At 36.2% G+C, this 26,716-nt stretch overlaps 1 protein-coding gene and 1 pseudogene across 1 annotated transcript; one reads left to right on the top strand and one right to left on the bottom strand.

Moving 5' to 3' along the window:
- Positions 1-3,022: 3,022 nt before the first annotated feature.
- Positions 3,023-11,964, bottom strand: LOC127118380 (glutamyl-tRNA(Gln) amidotransferase subunit B, chloroplastic/mitochondrial-like; annotated as a pseudogene).
- Positions 11,965-22,029: 10,065 nt separating this feature from the next.
- On the top strand, positions 22,030-26,503 carry LOC127118379 (ADP-ribosylation factor-like protein 8c). The gene is made up of 6 exons (XM_051048567.1): positions 22,030-22,295; positions 22,495-22,576; positions 22,669-22,701; positions 22,804-22,925; positions 25,862-26,023; positions 26,159-26,503. The coding sequence occupies exons 1-6, from the start codon at positions 22,258-22,260 to the stop codon at positions 26,274-26,276; spliced, it is 555 nt and encodes a 184-aa protein (XP_050904524.1). The 5' UTR covers positions 22,030-22,257; the 3' UTR covers positions 26,277-26,503.
- The last annotated feature ends 213 nt before the right edge of the window (positions 26,504-26,716 follow it).

Genomic DNA, 26,716 nt, shown 5'->3' with positions numbered 1-26,716 from the left:
GATTAATTGAAATTCTCCATAGGTTGTGGTGGATTTCCAACACCCCGTATGTATACGTATCAAAGATTCTTCAAATTCTGAAGGATAACCTTTATGTTAATGCTACAACATTGATATTTCTTTTCCATCATATTTCATTAGCTTCATAGTCCATCATAAATCTACTAATTATATGGTGGTTGTGCTTGACGGTCTTTCACTATTGTAAGAAAGTTTATGAATATGATTTGCCAGCACTGCCTCACTTTTCTGTAATGTCGACTATATTGTAAAGTGTAATGTTGTTTGCGTATATTTTTTAAGTCTCTTTTGATACTCTTGACTAAATGTTATACTATCAAATGAAAAGATAATTTCAATTCCTTAGATCTTATTTCGTGCTTTAGTTATTTTTTTATGAGATTTATAAAATAAAAACAAGCATAAACAGAGGGTTGAAGAAATAAAATACTTCATTAAAGTGTTTCACTATGAAGAGTTGTATTTTTTTATACATTATTAACGATTTGTAGGGGGTTTTAACCTCCGAAAATAAAACTCACACAATTTAAATTAGATTTTTAATACACTTTTGGTGAGTCAGATTTGTACTTTGCGCCTTGATGTAAAACCACATCAGCACAACTTAACGGTTTTGTCAAAGTTTGACGGAAATGACTAAATCAAACCACTTAAGTGTTTTTAAAGGATTAAAGTGTAATCTTTTTTAATTAAAAAATTAAAGCAAATTATTAAATTAAGTTAAGAGAGTTGGTGACTAATTATGACAAATAAATATAATCTAGAAAAAAACATTAAAATATGATAAGAAAACTTTAATAAAAACTAATATATTCTTTATTTTATTTATACACTTTTATAATTTGTGAGAAATGTCATCTCATAATATTAAACTTTAGTATATTATACATATATTATAAATATTACAAGGAGGCCAACTATATTAATTATTTTAAAAAATATATTTTTTATAAATTTTGTTTTTTATTTATAAAAATTATTGTTTACGTATAAACACATTGAATATGAATTTAATTGAAATATATTGAAAAATGTAAAAAGATTTTACACAATCAATTAATTATAGATGTTAAATATTAAAAAATATATATTTTAAATATCAACAAAATAATGCAAATAGACAATGATATAGACGTTAAATATTAAAAATATATATATTTTAAATACCAACAAAATAATGCGAATAGACAATGATGATGAATTACCGTATAAAAAATTTTATTCTAAAGTGCAGCGTAATTAGAGTATTGGTGTGAAATAAAATGTAATACAAGAGTCAAATTCCAAACTTGTTGCTACTGGCTGCTGGGTCGTTGCTCTTTCATTTTCTTGACTAAAAAATATTTTCCCACACCACATAAAATAATTCAACTAATTTAATTATAATATGGATACTTATTATTTATTTTATGTTTGACGGTTACATTTGATGTATAAGATTATACGAAATCTATCATATATAAAGATTAAAATAATTGAATCTGCATTTCACTGAAAACTGAATATGCATTTCACTAAAAACTTGATTAAAGACTATTCTAACGGAATTGCATTAGTGCCACTTATATTTGTCATAAATTTTGTATCTAACATGAAAACATGCTAAGTTTGTTTCGACTATAAACATCTAATACACCCCTTGGAAACTCATGTGTGGATGGTATGCATTGACTTTCAGAAATTTGGATTGAATCTTTTCTCTGATAAAGTATAGACAACATATATATTGTCATAATAGATGATAGGTGGTGTAGAAGTTATGAGGTGAAGTTCATACAAAAGAGATTGACGCCATAGTGTTTTAGATGAGACAATTGCAAGGTTATGTTATTCAACTTGGCTGCTTTTTAGAGGATCAGGAGACTAGATTGTTGTCCAAGTAAACACATTAATTCGTGGTAGATTTTATCATCATGATCGAACCCCTAATCTACATCATAAAGGGCTAGAAGTTTGAGATTATTTGAGGGTAAGGATTAATCCATATGTTGAAGTAGCTCTAAGGTATTTGAGAAAGCGTTTAACAAATTCACGAGATTATTTTGGGGAGTGCATGAATTGGCACACTTTGTTGACAACAAAGGCTAAGTCATGTCTGATTATTGCGACATATTGAAGGACTATCACAATTGATCTATAAAGAGACGAATCATTAAAATTCAGAGTATCATGAAGTCGCGATTTTGTATTTGAGACCATAAGATATTGACTTTTCGAAGGAGGTCATTGATGTATTTTATTTAAGTTAGAGAAAGACATTTAGAGGTAATTTTTTGAACTTGAATGTCAAGAAAGTAATGAAGGTCACCTAAGTCCTTCACAATCATCAACAGGTATCCTAGCACCAAAAGACCCCACATCAGGAGTAGGTGGGATGATGTGAGGGTGTGATATAGTGAGGTACCACTCTAAGTAACCATCATCGCACTGTGATGGATGTTGAACCTTAATTGTCTTATCTCTAATGGCACGATCGAAGTTGATGAAGTTACTCTGAAATCACCAATCAATGTCTGCAGATGGTATATTTGAAACTGGTCGTGGGATACTCTAAATATAATCATACTGCCACAGACACCTTTCAAGCAAATGTTTAGCAACCATGATCTCCCACCGCATATAACCTGAATATAATGATGACTCCTCGAACTCACAGTGGACTCTATGACCAGTATATGAGGTTCAAATGACATCATCTACAGTTAGCACATCGAGTCTCCTCGAACTCACGGTGGACTCTATGACCAGTGTATGATGTCCAAATGACATCATCTACAGTCAGCACATCGAGTCTCCTCTTGTACTCAGCAACACCATTGGGATGTGTCTGTCTGGTCTTCCATCTCTTCGTCCTTGAGGACCCCACTGGGCAATGCTGCACCCTCCAGTCACAGATGTTGGGAAAATGCTCGTATATCCAACATTTATATTAAAGCAGAGACGCAACACTAAATAAGAAATGTTATTCGTAATAATTAAATAAGAAATTAACAACGACTAATAATTTCAAGTATACCTATAACATACTCAAATAGACAGCAAGTTGTTTGGTCTCAAAGATCGTCGTCACTCCAAGGATTGTATACAGAAGTGTCAATGCAACACACACCCGGGTCCAACTGGTGTCCTCGGGCCTACTAAAGAGGCACACGTATCGGGCATCAATATAAACACCAGACTCGTCCGCAGAGAGAGTACATGCTATTATATGTAGCATGTATGCCCTAGCGGCAGCCTCATAACTCCTAGTCGCTACAAGCTCGTTGTACGTATTCTGAAGCCAAGAAATGCGATGATGTGCGCCCCTGTTGACGCCAAACTCCTCTTACACAACTGCATCAGACACTCCCAAATCTCGCGCAACAGTCTGACATGCAAGGGACATGCTAAGTAAGGGAGTCGTCCACAGAATCTGTCGTCGATGGGGAGATGGAACAATGATGAGACGTCATCCAGAGTGATAGTCATCTTCCCAAACGAAAGATGAAATGAAGATGTCTCCTTGTGTCATCTCTCAATAAAAGCACTAAGTAGTGGAGCGTCAAGCATGGTGAGGGAGCAGTGGGCAAAATCAAGCAGCTGAAAGTCTTGTATAATCCGGCTGACCTGCTCAGGCATCGGAATCTTCGGGAAGTCTTTCATCTTCGACTCTTGCGATGTCAGCTTCAGTGTGGGACGCTCCTATGACAAATAAATATAAACAAATTAGCATTTAGATTTCATGGCACAATAATAAACAAATTAGAGTTAAACATAAAAGACATATACCTTTCACTGCCATACTTGTAACGCCACATGGTCAGCATACTCGGTAAGCATTGACCGATCAATGGGTTCTCCAGGGAATCCTCCACGGTGTGCACAGAGGGTTCGGTCGAAGGAGTCGTAACCTTCGTGTTAGCAGTAATAGATGAGACTGAATCAACATCATCTGGCTGGACCACTCGAACAACCTCCTCCAAACCAGCCTCCTTAACAACAACAATCGGATATGCAACCTCCTCAACCACTGAATAAACCACTCCATCGACAATAGTAGTATATGGCACCACCTCATCTCTAAATTTCTCTACTTACCGTATTGGTCGACATCGAGTGATACGAGGTGTCCGAAACTGACCTTGGTCAGTCAACCGCTTCTGATGTGAACCGGTTGGGACCACTGGCATCAGCATCCCTGACAGCTCTAGCCTGGTCTACCGCTCGATAAATAGTTCTTCTTGCAATAGTGTCATCTCTGCATCAGTATTTCACTGCAAATGAAGGAAAAATTTTAAAAGTATATATATTAGCAACTATCGGAAATTTTATAATTTCCAGTATAAAATAAAATTTTGGTATATACCGAAAATTTCAAAATTTCTGATATAAATTCTCATGGTATATATATCAAAAATTTCAGAATTTCTGATACAAAACTAAGTTTTTATAACTATTGAAAATTACGAAGTTTATGGTATATTCAATGGGATTTTGTACCAGAAATATTAAAATTTTCGTTTAATATTTCATGAAAATACTGGAAATTTTAAAATTTTCGATACAAAATACTAAATTTTTTGAAAAAATCGATATAATTACTCACTATTTTTGAAATTTCTGGTACTTGCTTCAAATTTCCGGTATCGTCGCATCAATTTCAAATTCGTGTGTATGGACTATAAATTTCAAAAATTTTAAAAATAATTTTACAAGGATAGTGTCATCTTTTCATACGCGATGGAGAGTGTCACGTATAAGTGGGGGGTGTCAAGTTCAATGCTCGTAAAGATGAGTTACTTGTGAGCTGTGATGATAACATCATCAACATAAACAAAGAATGTATAAGATAATGTTGGAAGTGATTTTAGTAAAGAGAGAAATACCATTATTGGTGGATTGAAAGCTTGATTTGGAATTTGTTTCAATCCATATAGAAATTTCAGAAGTTTGCAAACTGTTGTTTCTATGAAATCTTGGATAAAGCCTGGAGGTTGGGTCAAATAGCTGTAATTATCTAAGTCACCATTGAAGAATGCATTGTTAATGTCAGTTTGTCTGATAGACCAGTTTTTAGAAAGAGAAATGGTTAAAATTATAAGAACGGTAGTAGGTGTATACACATCTAAGATCACTGATTAATGCTTATACTTTATATATACTGCATACCTCATTTACTCATAGTTCATTGTTGCCAAACTGCGAATTCGAGCCAGAGATCAACATTCACATGTTATGCGAGTGATTAACTTTGTAGCATTCAGATTGACGACTTGCATATAGCAATCTATTAACATCAGGTTTTTGAATTCAACTTCTCCAAGAGAATCTTGTTAAGTAGAACTGGATTTGCCTTGCCTTTAGATACCTTCATTACCTGCATTTGGACAAAGGTAAATCAAACTATGGGGAAAATAAAACATGATTGTTTCTAAATCTACAAGTTCATACCTGGCCCACAAAGAAACCTTGAAGTTTAGTTTTGCCTCCTCGATATTGCTCTACCTGTTTTGGATTCTCTGCAATCACTTTGTCCACCATTTTTTCAATTTCAACAGGATCTGCTATCTGTCATTTCCAAATAATAATCCAATGTAGGGTGAAACCATGTGTTTCAGCTACACGGCAGACTCTTCATATAGGCTTAAAATAATAAATGGAAATAATGACAAGAATAATAACATGCATGCAATAAGAACGGAAGAAAAGGAATTGTGGACTGCAGGTTGTTTGGTTAAGGAGAAGATTCTGTGGTGGCTGACAAGAATCGAACGCAGGAACAAAAGCAGAATTGATACGTGGCATACAAAAGAGCCGGGGGAATATGCGTGAGTCACGTGTGGAGAAAGTGAGAAAATGAGGAATGGTACTACTACTAACCTGAACCAAATCCTTTTTTTCTATGATTTCCTCGACACTTCCACCCTCGGCTAACAGCTCAAATAGTATCTGCAAACACATGAACAAATTGTAAAAATACAGAATGCAAAATAAGCCCAGAATAACAAATATCTGACTGCTTTTCCTTCTTTTCCAATCCATGCAGACAAATAAATGAAGCAGACACAACACGTGAGCCTAACCATCGTATACTGTACCGTGTCAATCAAATCCTCATCATGAAAGACATTAGTAAAGTCTACCACACAAACAACAAGGTATATATATATATACGAGATGAAACAGAAAAGGGATGGAAAGAAACACAATTAATTTCCACACAGAATTTAAGTCTCTGGAAAAACTAATGAGAAAAGCTAGAAGATATGAAAATGATTAGACATACAACAGTATAAATAAGTATGCACTACTAATTAGTGCAGAAGTAAACTATACCTCCTTCCCAATCTTGCCACTGATGATTCCACCTTTAATGGAACCTATCAACTCGGACAACTCTTCAGGTGTAAGCCTTATGTCATTTATGGTCAGCTTTTCATTTTTCATGAAGGCAGCAATGTCACTCGTTATCCAGTTGGCAACCAGCTTTGCATCAGCACCCTTTGCAAGAGTAGCATCAAAAAATTCTGCAATCTAACACATCCATTGAGAAAATGCAAATCATGTCAGACCATGTGTAGTAATAAATAAACATAATTGGTATTTATTTTTCAGCTTTCCAATGTACTGGACTTTATTGAATTCTCTTTCATTAAGCTTTGCAGCGTTTTTATTTTTCTGAAAACACATTAGTTGGTTGTTGCATCTATGCCCATTGAGCAAGCATTTAAACAATTCAAAAATTATTTGGTGAGCTGCAAAATAAGGCAAACATAGATATTATCAACAGGTCTATTGCGGGAACTGGCTGAGAAGAGGAGGTAACTCCCTTCTGAGTACAGAGATTAATTTTCTTATTCCAATATTTTTTTTTATTTTAAGGAGCTTGGCTCCAACTATCAACTAGTTTTCATAGTGTTTTTATTTTTGACAATTAAATACAAGCTTATCTCCCTGAATTTGGTGACTATTTCATTCAAAATTCTAAATAATACCTAAGTTTCTTTATCTAAATTCTAGTCCTATCAGGACATATATTTTCAGTCATGTGCATCAACTGGTAAAGAATCTAATAACGCCAGAAAAACAGCAGGTAACTCACATTTTTATCATTAGCTAGGAAAAGAACATCTTGCATGCCTAATCCCATCTTTTCATATCTTCTACGTTTTTCTTCAGGAAGCTCCGGTAAACAACTTTGAATACCATCCACGTATTCTTGGGAAAGGATTACAGATGGAAGGTCTGGTTCTGGAAAATATCGATAATCAGCGAGCCCTTCCTCTTTTCTCATTGTAATTGTTCTCTAAACAGAATATACAAAAGTTATGATTCTTTAAGAGAAAAAAAAAGAATGAGGGAAAAGAAAGTTATTTTGTACCTGTTACAACTCCTAGAAGAATAGATTGTAAGCAACAACAATATCACAATATAGTACTAACCTGAGAACCTTCTTCCCAGAGTCGAGTTTCCTGTACTATCTGATCTTCTTGACCTTGACTATGCAGTCGTACCTGCCTTGAAATTTCAAAATCAATAGCCCTGCTCATTGACGCAAATGAGTTCAAATTTTTTACTTCAACCTGCCAGAACAACAATTGATCATATTAGCACCTAAATACGGAATTTATTGTATTTGTTACTATTACATTGCAACATAAAGCTCGATTAATATCATTTTGTGGTACTTTATTTCTATAGACAACTCAACTTTCTTACCCATAAAATCAATTTGCAAGAAATACTCTTCATTTTACTCTTTCATTGCTGAGAAAAACTCACAACCTTGTCCAATAAGAGATTTTCTTGGAAATCAAAAATCAAACTAATCAGCTCAAATAATAAATATCCTTTCCTACACAAGTGTAAAATGTATCGATTTATAGAGAAAATGTCATTTCAAGGTAATTAACATCCAAAATTGCTCATGCTTCACCTAATTGCTTACAAATACCTCCACTGCACCCAAAACACCAATATAGTTTGAAAAAGCTAATAACTATTGTCTTGCACGCCCGACTCGGATTTGGAAAGAACATAACCAATAATGAAATTATAAGTTGAGAATATATTGTGGAAGTTGTTTCTTTCATTAAATTAAGATTTCCTACTTATACACAGTAAATATGACGGTTTCAGAGATTTGCTAAAATCTCTCCATAAAGCCACTAACATAACTTACTGGTCACGTATTCAGCACAAACTAAGGAACAACATTGACTGAGTTTATTTAAATAAATAACATTAAAAGAAAAAGGTAAATACTATTAATTTGATTCTCTAACACGCCCCCGCAAGCCGGACGGCCGTTGGGAAAGTCCGAGCTTGTTGATGATGGACTCAAACTGTGGACGGTGGAGAGGCTTCGTCAAAATATCGGCGAGCTGGTCGCCTGTGGACACATGGGTTACCCGGAAAACACCGTGTTGCACATTCTCTCGAACAAAGTGATAGGCGATGGCGATGTGTTTCATTCGGGAGTGGAATACAGGATTGGAGGAGAGAAAGGTGGCACCCATATTATCACAATATATGGCAGGTTGGTGGATCCGGTGGCGGAGCTCTTTGAGTAGAGATAGGAGCCAGAGAACTTCAGATGCTGTGTCGGCGAGTGCTCGGTACTCAGCTTCCGTGGAGGAACGAGCTACAGCTCTTTGCTTTTTGGAGCCCCAAGAGATAGGGGTGGAACCGAGATAAATGATGAACCCGGTTGTGGAGACGTAAGTGTCCCTGTCACCAGCCCAGTCAGCATCGGAAAAGGCATGTAATGTTGCGGATGGGCTGGAAGAAACGACGATGCCCCTGTCGATAGTTCCGACAAGGTACCGAAGCAAGCGTTTGAGAGCAGCCCAGTGAGAAGAGGTGGGATGTTGCATAAATTGGGACAGTCTGTTGACGGCATATGCAACATCGGGACGGGTTAAGCTTAGGTACTGCAAGCTGCCGACGAGACAGCGGTAATCGGTGGGTGAGGGAAGTGGTTCACCATCTGTTTTGAGCAGGGGAGTTGACGCAGAGAGTGGTGTTGTGACTGGTTTGGCATCTTCCATGCCAGCTTTGATGAGTATGTCACTGATATATTTTCTTTGGGACAAAAACAGGCTGCCAGAATGATGTGGGATGACTTCAACACCCAGGAAATATGACAGTGTGCCTAGATCCTTGAGAGAGAAGCGAGCAGCAAGGCGTTGAACAAGTTGGGTGACGGCTGTGTCGGTGTTCCCAGTGACGATAATGTCGTCCACATAGACCAATAAGGCAATAAAGACTGACTCGCTGGAATGGATGAAGAGTGACGCATCTGCAGCAGAAGTGACAAAACCAATTTGGAGTAGAAAGGTGCGAAGTTCAGTGTACCACGCTCTCGGTGCCTGTCGGAGACCATAAAGGGCCTTGTTGAGCCGACATACGTGGTTGGGATGAGATGGATCGACAAAGCCTGGTGGTTGGCATACGTACACCTGCTCAGAAAGGGAACCTTGCAAGAAAGCATTGTTGATGTCGAGTTGACGCAAGCGCCAACCCTTGGAGACAGCCAACGTGAGAATGACTCTGACGGTAACCGGTTTGACCACGGGGCTGAACGTCTCATGAAAATCCCATCCGGGTCGTTGATGGAACCCCTTTGCGACGAGCCTTGCCTTTAGACGATCAATGGAACCATCGGGAAGATATTTGGTTCGAAATACCCATTTGCTGCCAACCAAGTTTTGTGTGGGGTGGGGTGGAACTAGAGTCCAGGTATTGTTGGCGCAGAGGGCATCATATTCCTTTTGCATTGCTTCTCGCCATGCTCGATCCTTGAGAGCTTGCGTGATAGTTCGCGGTTCAACGGGTGGATGGGGAGTGGCAGAGAGGTTCATCTTGTGGAGGGGTTTGATGATGTTGTTTTTGGATCGAGTGATAATGCCACGAGCCGGGATGATTTGAGTTGGTGGGGGTGTGGATTGTGGTTCTGAGAATGATGATTGAGAGGTAGAGGGAGTGGCGGCTAAGGGACTGGAGATAGGGGAGTTATGTGGGCTGTTAGTAGAGCTTTGTGGGGCTGGAGTTGGGGTAGGTGGGTAACTAGGACATGATGGGTCCGATTGGGAAGGAGAGGGAGGTGGCATGGGAGGTGGTAGGATGGGTAGTGATATGGTGGTCCAATCGGTAGGGTGGGCTGAATTTTGTGGGGGTTTTGGTTGTTGCCGAAACGGGAATTCTGTTTCGACAAATTTGACGTGCCGTGAGGTGTAGATTCGTCGGGTTTTCGGGTCCATACAATAGTAGGCATGTTGAGTGGTGGACAACATTGGCAAGAATCAATAAAGTTTTCAAGCAATTTTAACCGCAAGACCAACTAAGCTACCTAATAATGTTTTCATAGCTAATACCTTTGTCCCAAATTTTGACTGGCCAATGGGTCGTACTAATACATTTACATCACAACGAAGAGAACCTTCTTGCATATTGCCATTGCTCACTCCCAAATACCTAACCAACCTCTGTAATTCTGCTGCATATTCTGATGCTTCAATACCATTTCTCATGTCAGGCTCAGAAACTATCTCTAGCAAAGGTACCCCTGCCCTATTTAGATCAACCTATGAAAAAGTACCATCAAATTTAACATACTTGTATCATAGATATAAAAGTCTCAAACCTTCAGTTATAATCATTAGGGAAAATGAGCGAAACAAAGCATTTACTGTTACATAACATGTACTATGCGCAAAGAAATATATGAAACGGATCCAACATAAGATTTTTCAAAATACTTTAAATAAATATAAATGTATAAAAGCCAAATGAAGGGAGAAAGAAACACTACCTGAGAGAAATTTCCATTTTCAGTATGCATTAGCTTCCCGGCATCCTCTTCCATATGAACCCTTGTAATGCCAAACCTCTTATGCCCCCCACCAAACTCCAAGGGAATATCAACATCAAGAAAACCAGAAGCAGCAATTGGAACATCAAACTGAGAAATCTGATACCCTTTTGGAAGATCGGGATAGAAATACTGTTTCCTATCAAACTTGGAGTTAAAAGCCAAATTGCAATTAAGAGCAAGTCCCAATTTGACAGCAAACTCAATAACCTTAGAGTTCAAAACAGGCAAAGCACCCGGCAAACCCATACAAATCGGACAAATGCTACTTTAGGAAACGATCCATAACTGTAAGGACAATTACAAAAGGCTTTGGTAAGTGTAGAAAGCTGAACATGAGTTTCAATACCAATGACAGCTTCATAGTCTTTCGGAATTTTATCAAGTTTTTTCGATTGAGTACTAGCTGGAACTTTGGTTTGTGTTGCTTTGGTTATTGTGGAATAAAAGAACCCATTTCTTTGTTTGAGTATCGAGGTTGAATAGAGTATAAAAGGGTGAACTTGAAAGGTTCTGAAAATTGTGTAAGACATTTTAACAGAATATACAACAGCGAAGGAACTAAACCCCGACCCGACCTTAAAAATGAAAGTTGCTTACTGCCTCAATGTATCGCCTAAGCCTTGAAACTATTATATGTTTCACTTGTATTCTTTTCTTGTGCTTCAACTATACATGCAGCACAGACATACAAACATCTTTTGAGTATAAAATATAGCAATAGTTGATACAATTCAAATTATACAAAATTTTACGGCTAAGAAATTAATGTTATAAGATGCTTATGTTTACAATGCACAAGTTTGTCATGAATTAATAAAAATAGCTGTATTATGTGTGTATACAAAAGGCATTTGAGTCTCAACATCAATGGGAGAGTGTTATCAAACACAATAAACAGGTAATATAAGCTTATAAATCCAGATATTGCATATCGAAATCGTTAAAGAATGGGAATATTAGAAAGAAGGGAACATCGACATACCTCTGCGGCGGAGCTATGGTGTTGACCGATGAATGTAGCTAGCGGCAGTGGCGGAAGCAGCGGGATGTGGGAAGGCCACGGCCATCCCTCAACTTTTTATTTTTCTTCGATTCATATATATTAAATTATTAAAACATTCTTATTTTAAATTAAAATTATTTTTTATTTTTTTTTAAGAAAAATTCCTACTTTTCCTTTCTTTCTCATATGGGTTTGTTATCGGCACCGGAATCGAAACAGATTAAAATGATCGGCATTTGCCAGGTAAAAAATTTTATTCATTCTTCTTTTATAAAAAGTAACAAATTAAAGTGATTACTTGATTTGTGTTTTTGAGATTTTTAAGATTGTTCTTTCTTGATGTGTTAAAATAATCTATATGAGGTTTATTAAGTCAATTTATAACACTGTAATTTACAAATATAATTATACACTGTAATAAGATTTATTTAATCATTGTTACTGCTAATTTCTAATAGTGAAGTTACCGGTATTTGAAAACGGATTAAAGTTGATTAATTAAGTTTATTAATTATTTTCTTTTTTAATTTTTATGTTCTCTAAATTGATTTTTGAATCTCATATGATATTATAGGAAGAGTAAAGATGAATAATAGAAAAATTGATTCTTTTTTCAAAAGGAAAGCATGTGAAATTGAAAGAGAAGAGAGAGATGAAGAAATTGTAATCCCGACATCCGAATCTGAAACAGTTTTTGAGAATCCAACAATTGAAGAGCATCATGATTTTGAAAATTCTTTGGAACGCGATCCTGAAAAGCGTCCTCCGATTTGCCAATATCCACCAAATCAAGTGGATGCAATACGAAGAGCTTATCTAAAATGGGATCCATATCAAATTCATTTAGAAAACTATCATTTGTCCGGTAACAAGGATCATCCGAGAAGGTTTCAACATATTTGGTTTAGCATATTTCCATCATGGTTAGAATATTCACCATCTGAAGATGCCGCATATTGCTTACCATGTTACCTTTTTAGCAAAAAACTAAGTGGGCGTCCCGGATCACTTGTCTTTATTTCTATGGGGTTTTAGAAATTGGAAGAAAGTTAGGAATGGAAAATATTGTTCCTTTCTTAAACACATAGGGAAGGATCCTTGCTCACCACACAACAATGCAATGAAAGCTTGTCAAGACTTGTTGAATCAAGATGGTCATATTAGAAATGTTATTCAAGTGCAAAGTTCAAGTCAAAGAATGAATAATCGGTTACGACTCAAGACTTCAATTGACATTGTTCGTTGGTTAACACTACAAGCTTGTGCTTTTAGGGGTCACGACGAAAGTAGCAAATCAAGAAATCAAGGTAACTTTATTGAGTTATTGAAACTTTTAGCATCCTACAATGATGAAGTTGCAAAAGTTCTGTTGGAAAATGCTCCACAAAATTGCAAGTATACTTCACATCAAATTCAAAAAGAGCTCTTGCAAATTCTTTCTAGTAAGGTGAAAAAGAGTATTCGTGAGGAAATTGGTGATTCCAAATTTTGTATCGTTGTTGATGAAGCTCGTGATGAGTCAAAAAAAGGAACAAATGGCTCTTGTATTATGATTTGTTGATAAAGTTGGTTTAATACAAGAGAGATTTTTTGATGTGGCACATGTTAAAGACACCACATCTTTAACTCTTAAGGAAGCAATATGTGATATACTTTCTCGACATAACCTTGATGTTTCTAACATTTGTGGCCAAGGGTATGATGGTGCTAGCAATATGAGAGGAGAATGGAATGGTTTACAAGCCCTCTTTATGAAGGATTGTCCTTATGCATACTATGTTCATTGTTTTGCTCATCGATTGCAACTTGCATTAGTTACATCATCAAGAGAAGTCAAACTTGTTCATAAGACTAAGTTGAGAAACAAGATGGATGATGAGTTTCTTGGAGATAGCATGGCAGTATATATTGAAAGGGAGATTAGTGCAAGCATTAGTTCGGAGTCAATTATTGACGATTTCAAGTCACTCGGAACGCGTAAAGCATTACTTTAAGGTAGTTTTAAGTCATGTAATTTAAATTTTTAGTAATTAACTTTGTATTTATTTTAACTTTAATATTTTATTTAAAATACTATTTACATTTTATTTATAATCTTTATTTTACGTTAGCGGCCATCCCAAATTTTTTTATCTGGCTCCGCCACTGGCTAGCGGTGGGGCAACAAGGGACAGTGGGCGGTGTGGTACAAGGCAGAGAGATGACTCGTTTCACAACCAAAATTTCTAAAAATTATTCTTATATTTAACTTGTCTTACTGAAAAATAATATATTAAATTACACAATTCTTTTTAATTTTATCTTTTCTATTATATTCAATTTAATCTTCATGTTATAGTAGTATTTACATAATTAAATTAATATTTTATTATTTTATTATTTATTTTAGATATTTGTGTATTAGTTTACCGTAAATTTTGGTAAATAAAAACAAGTTTGATTTCACTTAAAGGATTAAATTTGAAAAGATCTCAGGACATACAAGGTGAAAATCAAAGGTTTAAAACATATTTTGACATTAAAGTCGAAATATAAAAGAAAACAAAAGATAATTGAAATAAAATTCAATGCAGTAAATAACTGAAAATAAAGACTTTGATTTATAAAAATGAAACGCATATACGTATGTTCTCGACTCTTTTCTCACAAACATGCAGATACTTTGAGTTTTACAGAATTTGTGTACAATTGTGGTTCCCTAACACATAAGCGAATGCTTACTTATATACTAGTCCTAAGTTAACCGTCTACAACGGTCGACTAAGTAAAATATGTCATGTCTTGGTCTCCATGCCGCCTTCGTCTTCGACAGGCTCCCACGTGTCCTCCAATAATTGTCTGATCTTATCCACTTACACTTAATTCGACTTGTTCGGAAATTAAACATTTTGGGTACTCTGAATTTCACTAAGTCCTGAAACCAATAAACTCTTTGGTCTCTGACTGATTGCAATTCGACCAAAGTTGATACTACTTTTCGACAAATCAAATTCGTCGAGATCTCCATGGTCGTAACTGATCACTTCTATTTTTTTTGGCAATAAACTCATTACCACATGAAACTTATCACATATTTATAATTAATGTTTGTGTCGAAAATCTAAGGTAACAAATTGTCCCCCAAAATGCCATGTTTCGACTTTCCTTTTAATCAAAAGGAGAAAAATGATATTTTTTATTTTATTTTCGACACTGTTGAAACTCTTTCACTGGCGTGCGTCATTATTACCACTTTAATGCAAATTGTCATTTTTTAGAAGATCCTCTCAAAAATTCATCATTACTCATATTTTCTAAGAGATCGTGGATTTACACATTTTCACTTACTTCTCCACTTCTATCAAGTCTCCCACTTCTTAAGAAATGAAACGTTTCACATCAACACGTGTATGCCATGTGTCCGTCATTGACAAGAAAAACAACTCTAAATACTTCCTCCTTATTCTCTTCTCATCTTTTTCGCTCTTTCTTTAGCATTTTACACACAAAAAACCATTTCGCAACAAGCTTTTCAAACTTAACAATGGCAACAACAACTTCATCTTCCATACTAGACACCGACAAAAACCCTTTGGACTTCATGATTTTGACATCAGAAGTTGACGATGGAAGAGATTTTGTACCTGGACCTCCAATGGTTATAGAAAAAATCACCATCTGGCATAAACAGATACTCCTCCCTTTCACCCTCTCTAATAAACTTTTAACGTTCTTAGGACCATTTCCAACGGCTAAGTCACAATCTGGGAAGGTAAAAGACTTTTTCCTGTGTTATTTTGTTACGATGCCTTTTGCGTTCAAAAGAACGCTCCCTTAACTTATATTTCATGGAAACACCCACATGTGTCTTCCGATCTGCTTCCCCTTCTCAAAACAAAGAGTATATTGCTTGGCTCGACAGAGTCCAAGGCAAAAGACAAAAATAATGAGAAGACCTAGGTATTTTTGATGTCATCCAACTATCGAGAATTGGCCCTAGGTATAACTCAGCCATGTTGCTTGCGCCAATGTTCTTTTGGGAGGGCTCGACTAATACATTCCAATTTTTATGTGGAATGCTTATACTAACATTATTCAGTGTAGCAGCTATCACGAGACTTAACGCTATAGGAGAAACTTTCACTCACACACTAGAAATTGTTAATGAGTTCGTTTTCGAACGTCCCAACTTTAAAAACTATATCACTGGAAAAAGACTGAAGAGGTCTCTAACCAAGAACATATCGCCTTCTTGACCCTTTGGCTCTCCTATTATTTTTTATGCTCAAGCTCTCTACAAGTAGCTAAGAAATACATCCCTCTAGCAATCCAACTTCATGAAGGTCGAAAAATTTCTCTAGGCAAGCTACTTTTAGCCAATCTATATCAATCAATTGGAAATGCTTCTTATAAGTTGAAACACATTCTTGAAACCAATACAAAATATCTTCTTTCTGATCCTTTCTGGCTTTTACAACTTTGGTTAAATGCCACATTCAAACTCAAGCTACACATAACCACTTCAAAAGCTTTGATGGAAGAAAATTATTGTTGGAGCATCGAAGGCACTAGACTTGCCATAACCATTTCATATGATACTCCCTCAGAAATAACTTTCATGAAGTGCATTAACTTGTTCCTCGAATCGACAACCTTCATTTCGACTATGGCCCCCTACATGGATAAATGCGTTGGCCCGACCTGGTTTTGAAATAGGTTTCCTGGCGTGACTCCCTCTGCTGCTGCAATATCGAACTTTATTTGGGCAGTCTTATTAACCCCGACACTCTTATCCACTTGTATTGAGACAAGAACTGTTGGCTTAGGCTTCATTGGCTATCAACCTAATTTAGTAGCCAAGTAATTTGATTTTAGCCAAATGTTGCCAAAGTTCTATCTCGCGATCCATAGGCAAAATAACTTTCCACATATAATCTCATGTCGGAAATATTTTGAATTTAACCTTTTTATTAAAGGCCTTAGCTACTCGGTATTTCTACCTTATCAAAACATCTAATGCATCCAACCTTTCCCCATCCAAATCAACCAATTCATCCAACATCATATTCCAGTAATGATATGATGGAATTTCATTTTGCCTCTGATTCCCGATCGACTGCAAATATATTTCAATAGATAAGATGGTTGCATGCCCGTAGGTCAATCGAAAGGGGGTAGTATTTGTTGCCTCTTTAGGAGACGTTTGAAATGCCATAAGACGTGGTACATGGCTTTATGCCAATTCCTTGGCCTCTTACCCACATGCTTCTTGATCAAGCCAATGATGATTTTATTGGTCGCCTCGACCTGGCCATTTGCTTGGACATAATAAGGCGTAGATGTTAATAATTTAACCCCCGTCTCAGAGGCAAATTCTTGCATCTTTTGACTAGTGAACATCGATCCTTGATCAATTGTAATCGTCTCAGGGATTCTGAATCTATAAATAATATACCTTTTGATGAAATCTATTATTGCCTCTTGGTTGTCGTTGACTAAAGGGATTGCTTATATCCATTTAGTAAAGTAACCAATACCTACTAAGATGTACTTCTGACTTTTTGATGATGTTCGTCGAATTTCGCCAATCAAATTCAAAGCCCAACCTTTGAAAGGCCATGGTTTCACAATAGCATATAATTCGCTTGCAGGAACATGTTGAATGTTTGCATGTCTTTGAAACTCTTGACATCCCTTAGAAAACTCAATACAATCTTTTAACATCATGGGCCAATATACACCTTTCCAACACAACAGTCATCTCATTTTGTGTCTGACTTGATGGGCATCACAGGCTCCACTATGGATGTTCGATACTACTAAATATGCCTCATGTTCGCCAAGACATTTGAGTAAAATATCTTCAGGTTTTTTCTTGAACAATTTGTTCCCTATGATAACATAGCTCTGAGACCTATACTTAACCTTTCGATCAGTAGAATCTATTGGATTTTCTAAATACTCGACTATTGGTCTTTGCCACTCAATATCAGTCAAATTGTCAATTGTAAAGATCTCAAAGTTTTCAGGATTTGCTAACCCTAACTACGTAATTGACCAATCATAAGGAGATAACCTTGTCGATTTTACTCTTCCTTGAACCTCAATCAACTCTTCTAACTTTTCCTTTTCCACTTAGTACCTTGAGGCAATTTGCGCCAGCTCATTTGCCTCTCGATTTTCTAGTCGAGGGACATGCTGAATGTCGAAAAAATCAAAACACTTAATCAGTCGGTTTACTATAAAAAGTACACGATCAATTTTTCCTTTATACATCTCCACTCCTTTGTTATTTACTTAATAACCAATTCATAGTCTCCTTTCACTTCGACTCTTTTTGCCCTCAAGTCCAGCAAAATTTCGAGGCCAACTATCAAAGGTTTATATTCAACCTCATTATTTGAGCAAGAACCATCAATTTTGTATTTGAACTTCGTAGAAAATTTATTAGGGGAAACTATCAAAATCCCAATTCCTGTTCCATTTTTATGGTTGGAGCCATCGAAGTATAACTTCCAAGTTTCTGGCTCCAAATAATTTTGAGGTGCCTTGACTACCGCATGATCTACGATGAAATCAGCGACTACTTGCCCCTTCATTTCCTTTAAAGGCACATATGTTAGGTAATATTCAGCCAGGGCAAGATCCCATTTTCCAATTCGACTATGCATAATTGGCTTAGATAACATATGCTTGATAATATGACAATGCAAAGAGACGTAAACATCAGTTGGTTTTATATATTATTTTAACTTCATACATGAGAAGTACAAACAAAGACACATCTTTTATATAAGACTATACCTAGTTTATGCATCATTCAAGACTCGATTGAGGTAATAAATGGCCTTTTCGACGCCATTATTGTCCTCTTAGGCTAACATGCTTTCTATTGTCGAGTCTGAAGCAGAAATATATAACCTCATGCACTTATTCCTAACAGGGGGAGACAAAATCGAATGGTTTATCTAGTACTCCTTTATTTCGTCAAAGACCTTTTGATGCTCTTCTCGCCACTTGAACTATTCCTTCTTTAGGTGAAGTAACAATGAGAACCCTCGAATCTTGCCACTAAGGTTTGAAATAAACCTCCTCAAAAACTTTATCTTCCCCAATAAAGATTGGAGCACTTTTTGTTCGAAGGAGGTCAAGTCTCCATGGTGGATTTGGTCTTATTTTGGTTTATCTCGATACCCTTCTTATGGACAACGAAATCAAGGAAAATCTCCGGCCCACACACAGAAAGCACACTTGAGAGGGTTCATTTTTAGTTTATACTTCCTCATTCTTTGGAATGATTGTCGAAGATGGTCGAGGTGACCATTTTCCGGCGTAGAAGTTTCAATATAATCATAGAAAATCAAATCCATCACCCTCTGGTACGTCGCCACAACATTCTTAAAGCCTAATGGCATCACCACCCACTCATAAGTGCCTAAGGCTCTTGGACATCGAAATTTCGTCTTCGACACATCTTCATCTGCAATAAATATTTGGTTATAACCATAATAATCATCAAGAATACTAAGATAATGACATTGTCTTCCCAAACCCTAGGTTGTCTCCCTTGCCTCTTTTCTCTTGTTCTCCAAAATAATACGTAATGCTAAAGTTCAACTCTTACTCTTTTCTATTTAAACCAAAACTTAATTCCCCTAATTATGTTATTCCCTTATTACCCTTAACTTGCTCTCCTATTTCCCGTATTATCTTTTCTCCCCATACTAACTCCAATTTCCTTTATTTTTAATTTCTAATAATTCAATTATCCACCAAATTCTATTAGTTCCCTTATTTTTTACAACCATCTTATTTTTAATTATTCTACTCAACTTAAATTAATTAAAATAAATCTAATTAATTTATACCATTTCCAAAAGTCTCTCCAATACTCTCTAAAACACGTATATTCTCTAATTATCCCAATAAAACATATAAACTAATTTCAATAATTTAAATAAAATGCAACTAAATTAAATTAAATTAATTAATTGAATTCAGGGTGTTACACGAGCAGGAAGGCACCAGAATCCCTAAGCCAAGCAAAGATAATGAAGCATCTCAGTGCGGGGGTAGTAAAGCGGCACATCATATCCTTAACACCATAGCAGAAGGATTCGATGGGGCGGTGAGACCAGCTCATCCCGATAAAGATACCCCCGTCAAGTTCTGAGTATAGAAAACCTCCCTGAAGCAAGGAGCATGAAGGCGCCAGAAGTCACGATTGTCTTCTTGGGAGAAGATACGCTTGGCATCCACCCCCACAACGATGATCCCATGGTCATCACCGTCAAATGCAAATAGTGGGAGATCAAATGATTTCTAGTGGACCTGGGAAGCTCCGCTGACATATGTTATTCGGACGCCTTCGAGAGACTACGTCTCGATCTCGAATACTTGAAGCCCTTTAAGGTATGATTGGTCCATTTTTCAGAAGAGCAAGTGCAAGTAAAAGGGTATATCATCTTGAGGATCACGTTTGAAGAGCAAGACCACATCAAAGAAATAAAGGTTACGTATCTAGTCATTTATGCCCCATCTTCGTATAATATAATTATTGGGCGACCAACCTTTAATCGACTAGAAACCACTTTATCTACTTTATATTTATGCATGAAATACTTGCTCCCTAATGGGCTAGTGGGAGTCGTCCGAGGGGACCGGGAAATTGTCAAAAAGTGTTATCTAGAAAGTCTAAAGTTAAAAAAGACACACCGTCTAGATGTAAGGGGAAAAAAGGTCAGCGATGGGATAACGCTGCCCAATGAAGCCTATGGGAGGCAAACATGTTTCCCATATGATCTTATAACACAATGAGGCTTGAAAGCGAGAAGAAATGTACCATTCTCTTATGGAACCGCTTATGTAGTCATTATGTTTCTATTATTCGTTATATATTCGCCTTATCTTATATTATTTATTTACCTAGTTGATAATTTTGTGTAGGTGAGCATTATAACTTTGTCGTTTGTAAGGATACGTTGTTAGTTGAGGCTCACTCTTTTCCCTATGCGCTTTCAAGAGAGTGGAGGTTTTTAATGAGACATCTAACCATTATTTAACTATATCTATTTGTTATGTCATATTTTTGCAGAAAATTCATGCTCACGAAAAAGCCTATTAATATAGGCAATTACATAAGCTTGATCTGCCATAGTGAAAATTACATGTATTGGATCCCCACGATGGATCATTGTCTTTTGTAGTGGCAATTACATAAGTTGGATCCTATGATGGATTATTGCCGCTCATGGTGGCAATTATATGCGTTGGATCCCCACGGCTGCAGTGGATCCCCACGATGGATCCTTGTCGTCCATAGTGGCAATTACATGTGTTGGATCTCCACAATGGATCCTTGTCACACCTAGTGGTAATTAAATAAGTTGGACCCCACGATGGATCATTACCTCCCATATGGGGCACTTGCATGGGACATGGTCACCTTAGAAACGACAAGAACAAAAGATGTCTTAAGTTTAAAGCAAAACTACAAAATAATTGATATTAAAGATAATTAAAATAAAGGCGACCACATTACGCCACATTTCAAAATAATTACAAAAGTCCTCGAATGAATAAAAAAATAATTACAACCAACAAAAAAAGAGGAGGATGAATTATTCTTCGTCATCCACTCCCTATTCCTAACCACCTTAAAGGGATCCATAATGCTTAAATCCAGATAGGGGTAGATGAGGGTCACCCGGCTTCTCGCTTCCTCAAAGTGATGAACGAAGGTTAACACGACATCATCCGCAAGCTGAGAGACTCACTCCTTTGTGTTTTCAAAGGCACTCTAAAATTCCTCGAGCAACTTTTTCAAGCCTTCCACGTCCTCTCGCTGAACACGTGGCCACTCCCTCGACGAGCACCTTCAGGTCTGTTGAGCGACAACACGAGTAACTTTGAAAGAAGGTTGAATCTAAAAAAAAATGATTAAAAATGGAGATCTGAACTTTTAATTGAAGATCTAATTGTGAAAATTTATAGGAATTAGAAATCAATTTCCACGTAAGACATCTATATTATGTAGTATAATCAAAGTTGATCGATAAATGAGGGTGCAGAGTTTTTCGATGACATTTAAATTGAATAATTTTTTATTTTTTTACAAAATATTTATTGTGATAAATAAATTAAAAACTTTAATTGATTTAGTAGAATTGGAAAGGGGGAAATAGCAAGGTAGATTCAGCCGTTATCACACAAAACTAGGTACCCCAAATCCGACAAACAAAACAACACCTATGTTATGTGTTTTCTTCTGCCGTATCGTATTGGCATTCTACATTCCAAACAAACATCCCTTCCTTCCTTAACATTCCATAATCTTTTATTGGTCGGTTAAAGCTTCTTCCTTTCTCCCATCCTATCTTTCTTTTTCATTCTCCCAAAAATGGGTCTCTGGGATTCTCTTCTCAATTGGCTCCGCAGGTAACACTCACTTTTTACTTCTTTCCGATTAATTTTTCATTTTTCTCTTTTTATCTATTGAAATTTCACACCGTTACTGTATTGTATATATTGAAAAACCCTTCAAGTTTAATCTTTCAGTTAATTTTGGATTTGTATGAATAGGTTAACTGAGTGAATGAATGAATGGTTGTGAATTTGTGTATGTGTGTTTTTGCAGTTTGTTTTTTAAACAAGAGATGGAGCTTTCTCTTGTAGGTCTTCAGAATGCTGGCAAGACTTCTCTTGTCAATTCAATTGCTGTGAGTTAATGCCACTGCAAAAATATTTGCTTTTCTTGCTATGGTTTCATAGTTTGGACATTGATTTTTGTCTTGTTGGTTTTGTTTGACAGACAGGAGGATACAGTGAGGACATGATTCCAACTGTCAGTGCTTTTTCTTTTTCTAATTTTGAATTCGGAATTTAAGGATTGTGTGTGTGTGTGTGTGTTAGTGATTGAAACATGAATTCTGCTATTTAACTTTAGGTTGGGTTCAACATGCGAAAAGTGACCAAGGGGAATGTCACGATAAAGCTTTGGGATCTTGGTGGACAAAGGAGGTTTCGAACAATGTGGGAGCGTTACTGTCGCGGTGTCTCTGCTATTGTGTACTGTTTCTCTTCATGCTCTCTTCTTTCCTACTTATATATGTATGCATACATTGACACACACGTGCGCGCACACACACATCTTCCTTTGTCATTCTTTTTATGTTTTGGTAATGGATCATGCAGAAAACAAGCCTAAAATGTGATTTGTATACTCTTGGAGAAATAACAAAATTATAGAGTTGGATTAGTAGTGTTTCTATAGGGCAGATGTTGAGAGAAAGGTTATGGAGTAATTATTTAATTGATATGGTGTTGTTATTTTCAACCATATAAATTAAATGGAGGATTTCTTGTGTCATCCAATGAATTGTTTCCTCATAGGACAACCTTGGCTCTAAAGTTAATAGGGAAGATCGCTACCATATATGCTGTGTGTTTGGGTACTCTGTCGAATTCAATGAAGTTTGCTTTAAACCCTATCGTTCGCCCAACTTTCGTGAACGAAGAGAGGAGTTATGTGAATTGGAGAAATATCAGATGATTGTTAGGGCCCAACATCTACTAGAAATATAGCCAAAGTAGTCCTTTCAAGGCTTGGGCATTCATCACTCCTTAAGATAGTTTCTGGGATTAAGTTAAGCCCATGCTGTCAATAGCATGCTATAGCGGAAAAGCATAGCAGTGGTAGGATTCGGTGCGACACTATTGGTCCGCGGGCCACTGTCAATGATAGCAGTTGTAGAGGCCACAATTACCGCTATTGCGTCTGTTATTAGAATACTGGGGATAAATTCCTCAAATTCGTTTTTTTAAACTGTTTTCTTTTTTAAGGGTATAAATTTCAATCTGAATCCTTTGAAGAGTAATGTCATGTTCTTGCTCACAAATAATTGTTATGCTCTTCTTCCTACTTTTAGTTCAGTTCTGGCTTATTCTTCTTCTGTGCTTAAGTTTTATTACTCTATACTTCAGGTTCTTTAATTATTAAGTATGGCGATCTCTTTAGTTTTATGAATTATTGTTTACTTTGTACAATGGTTTTTAGTCGTTGCAATAGCGGTTATCCCACTCTCCACTGTAGCATTTTAGGGGGTCTGTGCTGCTACACGCTATCCGAGATTAACGTATGCCCATACTCCAATACGGTATCACAGCCTATTACAGATCTAACATTAGGCCACTTGTATTTGTTGACTGTCCATATTTTCAATGCTGGACATGCAGGAGTGGTTTTGAGATCAACATTGGCTAGAATATGAGCAGTAGGATTAAGTTAAACCCTTGTCTAAATTATAAGAATAGCAGGTAGGATTGATGTGTTGGTAGAATTCAACCATTACAAATAGAGGACATATGTGGCACAATGCTGAAAATGATGGCTGAAACTGCTCAGTTTGGAGATTCATCTTTTGTTTATTGGTCTTATCAACCAGAATCAAGAAAAAACACAAGGTCATTCATGGGATGAGTATAAAATGTTAAAAATGTGGACTTTCCTATGCTGGACAGAACAATTAGTCCAAAAAACATGTTTGACAGTACAAAACGTTGCATGAATCACTAGGAATGGAATTTATTTTCAGGTAACTTCTAGGGTTAGGGATCAATTAAGTCCTTCATCGGTCCACATTTATTGAAACTAAACACATTGAATAAAAAGTTAATCAATTTAAGGGACGATACTACTCTACACGTTCCAGTGAACTAAACAAATAAATAGATACCAATCATCTTCAATCTCATCACGGTGTGGGAAATGTTATTAACACTTATCATATCGCAACTTCCCTCCACTGTAATGGCAATTACCACCAACATAACTCCTTATATATCTTCCTCATTAATCTCGTCTCAAGTTGATTGTTTGCAAATATTGTCACATTTTTTTATATTCAGAAATCATCTTCTGCAAATTTCTGGGTGAGTTGGAGATGACCCTCATGGAAAAGAGATAGGGAAATGATCATGTGTGGAGATATGTAGTTGTTCTCATTTTTTTCGAAGAAGTCTAAAAGTAGACAAACAGTTGAGGTTTAGTGTTAGAGGAGAATGGAACTTTGAATGAATGAGGACGAATGGATAGTGAATATAGAAGTAGAAAATGTCAAATAGGAAGAGGTGATTGAGTTAAAAGTTATGGGGCAATTGGGTTTGAGTTCAGAGAGACAAATGAAGTTAAATCTGTGAAGTTGAAAGGTAGATTGATGATAAATTGGGTGTGCAATCAACTAAAAGATTATAAACTAAATTGGGAGATGGGCATAAAGTGTTTAGTATGGAGAAGTGCAACAAGGAAAGGAAATTGTGGTAATAGACATAATTGTCTAGACGTGCAATTATGCATATGTATGCATACATCATTACATTGCCAGACATGCATATTGTTTTCTCGTTAAGTTCTGATTTGGAATCACAAATTCCATGTAGCTGATGTTATCTACTTTCCTTTTTAATCATGCTTTTGTTAGAGCCCAAAGTCAAAACGTAGATCAAATTCTGGATCATGCAAAAAGTAAGTCTAAAATGTGGCCCGTGTACTCTGAGAATTAAGAAAGTAATGGCGGAATTAGTAATATGACAGTTTTTATTAACTGTGGTAGACTGGTAGTTATTAAACAGTGCAATAGGGAGTTATATGGTAGGACAATTTATGTAGCAATTGTTTCATTGTATGTGTCAAAAGTTCTATGAAGGATTTGTGACAACTTCTCTGGTTTTGTGTAAAGCTGAGAATTGTTTTCTCAAAGGGCTGGTAAGGAAGTTCAGCTACAAAATTCGTGTGTATGTATGTGTACTCTATGTTTGGAGTTAAATAAAGTTTATTTTTAAACCTTGTCAGTTTCAAACTTTGGCGACAGAAAACCTGATACATGTTTTGAGTACTGTTTTTTATTATCAAAAGATAGACTGGTCGTGCATGCTTCATATTGTGGTGTTTTTTTCCTTTTGCTCTTTCAAGTAATTAGGAGTGGCGTTTGTTGGTACAATGGCAGGTATGTTGTAGATGCTGCTGATAGAGACAGTGTTCCAATAACTCGAAGCGAATTAACTGAACTCCTGACAAAACCTTCCTTAAACGGGATTCCTTTGCTTGTTCTTGGAAACAAAATTGACAAGTCAGAAGCTCTTTCCAAGCAAGCATTAGTCGATCAACTGTGAGTTCTTATAGCAAATTGATCCATAGTCATTATTATTATTAGTTATTGTTTGTTGCGTGTGTTTATTGAAATATGTCTTGATGCTTTGTGTAACTAGTTAAACCTTTGACTTTTTACTTGGAATGGTTTCAGAGGACTCGAGTCACTTACAGACAGAGAGGTTTGTTGCTATATGATTTCATGCAAGGATTCTGTAAACATTGACGTGGTCATCGACTGGCTTATCAAACACTCGAAAACTGCGAAATGATTGTGTTGATGAAGCTCCTTCCTAGGGTAATGCATAGACCTTAATTTTAGTTTTGGGTCAAGTATGTGTATGTGTACAGCAATCAAATTTGGTTAAATCCTCCATGCAATGTTGTTGAGAAAACTTATTACTTGATATTGTACCAAGTTTTGGATGGTTTTTGTTATTCATGTCCATCAATTTTTTTTTGTATGTTCAATGAAAAAATACCTATGTTAGCTTTTGTACGTTTTGTGCTTAGTTTATGTGTGCGTGTGCGAGTGTGTATGTTGTTTATCTAGTTTTTATTACTGATGAGTTGCATTATGGCTGTGTTTGCAACAATTGTTGTTTGGAAAACATGAGCATTTAGCAGCAGTTAAGAACATCATAAATGCCACTAAATGTAAAGGACAAGTAGATATTGTCATCATGTAAAAATGTTGATATTTCATTTTGTA

This window comes from Lathyrus oleraceus, chromosome 2 (assembly GCF_024323335.1).
Source record: "Lathyrus oleraceus cultivar Zhongwan6 chromosome 2, CAAS_Psat_ZW6_1.0, whole genome shotgun sequence".
Classification (NCBI taxonomy): Eukaryota; Viridiplantae; Streptophyta; class Magnoliopsida; order Fabales; family Fabaceae; genus Lathyrus; species Lathyrus oleraceus.
Note: the sequence above shows the minus strand (reverse complement) of the source record. Positions and strands in the feature narration are given on the sequence as shown.

Excerpts from the sequence above, each read along its gene's own strand:
- LOC127118379 (XM_051048567.1), top strand. The coding sequence starts at position 22,258 with ATGGGTCTCTGGGATTCTCTTCTCAATTGGCTCCGCAG. Across the intron at positions 22,296-22,494 it reads CTTCTCAATTGGCTCCGCAG|TTTGTTTTTTAAACAAGAGA; the intron begins GTAACACTCACT and ends GTGTTTTTGCAG. Across the intron at positions 22,702-22,803 it reads GTGAGGACATGATTCCAACT|GTTGGGTTCAACATGCGAAA; the intron begins GTCAGTGCTTTT and ends ATTTAACTTTAG.